The 6,040-nt window shown below is 27.4% G+C and overlaps 1 protein-coding gene across 3 annotated transcripts in view; it reads left to right on the top strand.

Annotated features, from left to right (window-relative positions):
• The first annotated feature begins 740 nt into the window (after positions 1-740).
• The window catches only part of Mp (Multiplexin), a 169,777-nt gene continuing 164,477 nt past the window's right edge, over positions 741-6,040 (top strand). For all 3 annotated transcript variants that reach the window (XM_067280310.1, XM_067280247.1, XM_067280176.1), the window contains exons 1-2: positions 741-886; positions 3,300-3,415. In XM_067280310.1, the coding sequence (XP_067136411.1) occupies positions 864-886; positions 3,300-3,415 (139 nt within the window). In that variant the 5' untranslated portion in view covers positions 741-863. The remainder of the gene's footprint in view (positions 887-3,299; positions 3,416-6,040) is intronic.

Genomic DNA, 6,040 nt, shown 5'->3' with positions numbered 1-6,040 from the left:
TTATGACAATAAATAAGAAAATAAATTATCGTTAAAGACTTAAAATCCAAATTGGGACGCGGAAAAACTAAGAAAATGGAAACGAAAAAATAAAACAAAAGCGCAAGACACAATAAAATAAACATTTTAAGCATTTGAGAAATTTTTATTAAAATAAAATTCGTTGTCTAGACTACAAAATAAAAAATTTTTTAAAATATTTTGAGCTCTTTTTTATTTTAAAAATGTATAAATGTTATTATCTATTGTTTGTAAATATAAAATTTTAATATTTTTGATTGTAATAAAGATATTTACGCGTAAAAAGTATACTTAATAAACCCTTTTCTGTATTAATCCGCATTAAACTACGAATACGTAATTTCAATTGTTAAATTAAATTTCAATTTAAAATAACGACGCTAACAAATCAGAAATGAAGATTCTTTCACGTGTCGCCGAAACGTCACATCAATAAAACTTCTGATTGGAGTAAAATGACGTCATACCTCATATTGCGGTAAGTTCAAACGCGCCCATACGACTAACTCGAATACTACTATATTTTTATAAGAAATATTAAAAACGGATAATAAAATAATAAATTAAATTTAAGAAAATAATATTAAAACATTCGAAAATTCCATTATATTACGTTTTAAAAGAGTTTAAAACTACTTTTAAGAAGTTTATCCAGGTTTGGAAGCGTCTGCGCACGCGTATTGGATTGCCCCGTTTATTCGAGGTGCCGTCGAGTCTGGAAAGGAGCATTAGTGCGCAGGTCAGCCTACCGCCTGCGGTACACAGAAAACGGACAGTTTCCTCTAATTCTCAACACAAGTGTACTTCGTTAAAACCAATGCAAACAGTTTTTGTTTCCCAAAATGAAAATCGCAAGGAGTCAAAGGTTAGTCCGCTTCTTCTATAATTACTCAAAGAAAATTCCCTTTTCTAGAAAAAACAATTATAGAAACCGACCAAACGATCGTCTGCTTCTCATAGACATCGTCTGCCACGATTAGAAAATTTCAATTTAAAATATTAAAAAAATATATTTTTTATTATTATTTTTTTTAATTTTAAATTATTTTACGAGCAATTTAAGTAATTAATCGCGTGTATTTTTTTAAATCGTAAAAAAAATCGATATAATTATTATTTATTAGATAATTGTCGGATAAATTCTAGACAATTAGGATTTACTAGAATTTATCCGACAATTACGTAATAAATAAAACTTTCGATAAATTCTAGATAATTAGCGTTGTCTAGAATTTTAAGCAATTAATAATATTTTTTACGGTTTTTTTTAAAAAAAGTACACGCGATTTATTACTTAAAATATTCTAAAATTGAAAATTAATTCTAGACAATTGTAATTGTCTAAAATTTATCAAAAGTTGTCGTTCGTTCGGTTTGGATGAAGGAAATAAATAAATCTAGATTATTGAACAAACGCATGTTTACGCCGAAATATCGCGATTAAAAAATTTTATGATACCGTCCCTTCAATGATTGATACGTAAAGAGCTTTCTTCCTGGCAAACTTTATTATGGCATTATCTTATTCACTGATAAGACAATCGTACAAACTTTATTATCAAAAACAAAGAGCATTATATTTGATAAGTGCATAAAATAAGTGTCGTGCGGCTGTGGTTTTTTTTCTTAATTATTTTCCTTGCAATTCGTATGCACCCGTAAAGTTTTCGATACATTTTTTTAAAAAATTTCTTTTAATAAAATTTAATAAATTATCAATCGCATTGATTAATTTATTATTTAATCTCGCCTGAAGAAAATGGTAGACAAAGTGCGTTTTCCCCTCTCTTTTCTCTTCTTAAAAATTAGCAAAATTTATTTTACGGATAGAAAAGTTTTTCTGTAAATTTGTGAGGAAATATTTTTGCAAACCATTCATAATATAGAAAATGTAATTACATGCAGGGAAGTGAAATTATTTAATTAAATTCAGCGAGAAAAATTTGCTGGTCAATCAATCGTAATTTTACATATCCGTCGAATTCATAATGCATATTCCAATTTAATTTTTAAAGATTGACGTTTTTATTGCTTTGTTTTAGTTTCTAAAAATGAATTTTTATTGCGATAATTAGTTAATTTGGTCTTAACTTTTCCAAATAATAATAAATTCGTCTCGATTTCTTTAAAGTCCAGACATGACAGCTACCGTTAAATGTGAAATTAAACGCTCGAAGGACTGTAAAACATACTTAAGAACTATAATCCATTGAAAAATGAAAGTTTTTACAGAAATAGCTACAGGCAATCCTGGTTTTTCTCTGTATCTTCGTTTGAGGTCCCGATTTCGGGCAGGGCTCTCAAATGTTAATTTTGGCAATTTAAAGTCCTGCCAAATAGACTTAATTGCCTAGTCTTAACGGGAAGAATTTTTATTTTTAAATACATTTTTTAAACTTAATATGAATTACCAATCTAATATATAAATTCGATGATGCACTTTTAAATAAATAATATTTAAAAATTAATTATGCAAATTTTAAAATTTATTTAAATTTTGAAAGTAGTATAAAAAGAATGATTAAAGTTATTCCGCCATTTAAAAAAAAAATGACAGGTGTTCCGTAGACATAATTTTCATTTCTTAATACTTTTTTCCCTTCTTCCCTGACGTATTATATGTATGACGATTTCCCATATGACATTTTACAAATTACAATTTCCAGATGACATGAGAAAAACAGGAAAGTGAATCAGTTAACAACAGTCATTATGAAGTGGGCCCCGCTAGTGTGAATACTAGAAGAGAGTCTGTAAATTCCAACGACTTAAGTTACAAGCAGTGATTTCAGTCCCCATAGTGTCCCTCTCTTCGCTACATCAGAACATCTTAACTGTCTTGACCGATAAATAAGCTTTATTTAAAAAAAATTAAATCACGTATCAATATCTTACTTGTTACGTTTCTCGAATTAAAAAAAAAAAAGAGAGAGAGAAACGAGAAACAACCCCGTAAAGACAGGTCCGCATACAAATCAATGCTTACGTTGAGAAAGGTCAACAGTGGATTTGACTTTGTTCCGTGTTAGACGATTACAGTTCAAAGGTGAAGGGTCGTTCGTTACGATAGTTCACGTAAATCACCTACATCGTTTCAGCGCCCTTGCGATGATTAAGATTCCCGTGATCAACAGGTTATTTTTATAGTCGCCCTTTGACCCGAAACGTTCCCAGAAGAACACATCACAAACCCTGCTAAAAGTAGAAAAAAAAAGATCATATAATTATACTTATCCTGACTTTTTGACAATTGCTTTATATATATTTTTTTTTTCCAGGTGGATAATATTCTGTTATTTACTTCTACATTCTGGTTTGTTGGAGACTGATTTGGTGGAAGGAAAAAATCGAAAGCGGACACCAAAACCCCAGTTGTCGAAATATGTTCCAGTAGGTGAGAGAAATTTTCGTTGTAAAAAGAATTCATAAAATTAAAACTCAGGTAAAATATTTTTCTCTGTAAAATTTCCAAAATTCTTGTTAAATTAATAGTTAAATCTTTCTGTAAGTTCGAGCGTAAGAATTCCCGAAAGTCGTTACTTTCATTTGTTATGATATTGCTCTACCGCCATTCCTGATTTAAATTGACAGTTTAATTTTCGCAGTTTAGTTAACTATTAATGTCAAAGACATAAATTGAATTCATATCATCATCCGAGACAAGTTGTCATCGTACTTTAATGAAATTCATTCATTGACATCAAATATCTTTTATACGTGACTTTGGCTATTCTTCTCAGTAAATAAATTTATTATTGAAATTAGAACGATGAGAATTCGTGTAACTTCTTTATCAATCGAGATTAATTTAAAATTTGCAATGATTGAATAATTATTAAGTTGGCTGTAAAGTTTTCTTTTTTAAGATAAATTTTAATAATAAATATTTCACACAAATCTTTTCATAAGAATAATCATCGAGTTATCGTTGCCATTCATGTATTACCGATTATATTCTATAAATAAATTTTATGGAAAATTTAAGGCACGTCTCACCAACTTTAAATCTAACTTCTTCGTTATATTGTAAGATATTTTATGAATCCTTCAGAAGATATTTTATTATAGAACATTCTGTCGAGGATGATGATGATGATGAATTAATGATGATTGGAACGTGATTTTTCTATATATAAAGCAAAAATTACTGAAGCACGTATCAATCTGTATCATTTCACATACGAAACGATTAATCATAACTTTATTATAAATTTATTATTATTATTTTTTCCCTTGCCTAACATAGGTTTCGGTTATTAAATTTTCGTAAGAAGAGAATTCATGATGTCGTATTTTAAACATATTCAAATTATTAAACATAACGAAAAGTTGAAGACTTTACATTTTAATAGTCTATTGAATATTAATATTTAACCTGTAATAGGGACAATATACTTATATTCTTTGTCAACTTGCGCTAGAAGCGTCCTTTTTTATGCGGTGATCAATAGATTTTTATCATATTCAAACTTTTTTGATTGACTTTTCTGCAAACGAAAATGTAATTTGGTGTCTGTCACACTTTTCATCCATCATAGTAGTGACGTTTCTTTAGTCCGGATTCTCTCGTTTGGGGACTAGATGCAGATAAAAGTCGTCTCGAGAGATTTATATTTTGTTTGAAAAAAAAAAAAAAAGAGATTACTCGTTTGTTTTGAAGACTGCTTTCTTTATTCCTGAAAAAAGAAAGAATAATGAAAGTTTAATTTTAAAATCTGTTAAAATTAAAATAAAAAAAGAGCAAAAATTGTATGATTAATATTTTATTCAGGAAACTGTTTCTTTATAAACTTTCACGTGAGTATCGAATTGAAATAAGAAAAAAAATGAAGATTAGAAACGATCGTAGAGAATAAATTTTTGTAAACGGATTATACAGAAATGTTTTGCTTTTTTATTAATTTCTATCAAGAACTGGACATCATCCAATTCTTATTCGATCTTTCTTGAACAGATAAAGATTTCATATTTTTAAATAATTTTAAATCTCTTAGCAAATTTGAATTACAACGTCTTAATTTAAATATTTAATAAAGTTATCAGCTTCATTTCAAATTGTTTTATCGTAAAATTTATTAATAGAATGATATTTTTAGATAATCAAAACATTTGCAGAAATTCAATTAACTTTGATAGGAAAAAAAATTCCATGAGATAATTTAAGTAAATGTATTAATAATAATAATAATGCTACATTTAACAGTAACGTATTGACTTCTATAATTGTTTATTATAAATTTTATTTAATTGCCCGATTCTCAGACTTTTGATTTAATGATTGAGTTGTTGAAATTTTAACGATTTTAACTGTTTATAATAACATATTCAGTTCCATAATATTTACACATTCCTCGAAAATATCATCAATTACAAGATCCTACTGCAAAACTTTGAAGAATTATTTATTTATAATTACATTTCAGAAATAAACAGAATTAAAATAAAAAACGAGGCATGCAATTACAACGGTTTGTAGAATCAGTTCATTTTGTTTTGTGTGTTTGTGTGTGTTTTGGGTTCACATTTATTTATTTTAAAATAAGGCAATGTCTCGAGGACAATATCTGCACCCGCATGCAACGAACAATTAACGTAACCCATTAAAATATAAATTGCACTAAAATACAGAGTAACAATAACAAGTACAGTACACGAATAAGAAATAAAATAAAACGAAGTATAAAACTCGATAGAATCATCGTTAAAATGAAAATAATAATACTAGTATCTTACATTTTATTATTATTATTATTAAGAAAATATTTTATGAATTATTGTACAAGAGTTGCATGCTTAATAAAATTATTCCCAATTATTTATTTGTCCCCGTTGCATTATCAAGAATTAAAATGAGAAATATAAATTAGATTTAAATGTCATTTAAGTAAATCATTTTAGGAAAAAAAGATTATGAATAGTTCTTTGGAGAGTCATACATTACAGATTAAAATAACATCTACATTTTCAGAATTACCGAAACAATTACTTCAATCTTCTGTTTTCATTTCATTAAATAAAA

Source organism: Centruroides vittatus, unplaced genomic scaffold, assembly GCF_030686945.1.
Source record: "Centruroides vittatus isolate TY-2023 unplaced genomic scaffold, ASM3068694v2 contig_1012, whole genome shotgun sequence".
In the NCBI taxonomy this organism is placed as follows: domain Eukaryota; kingdom Metazoa; phylum Arthropoda; class Arachnida; order Scorpiones; family Buthidae; genus Centruroides; species Centruroides vittatus.
The sequence above is the reverse complement of the archived record's forward strand: the minus strand, read 5'-3'. Positions and strand labels throughout refer to the sequence as shown.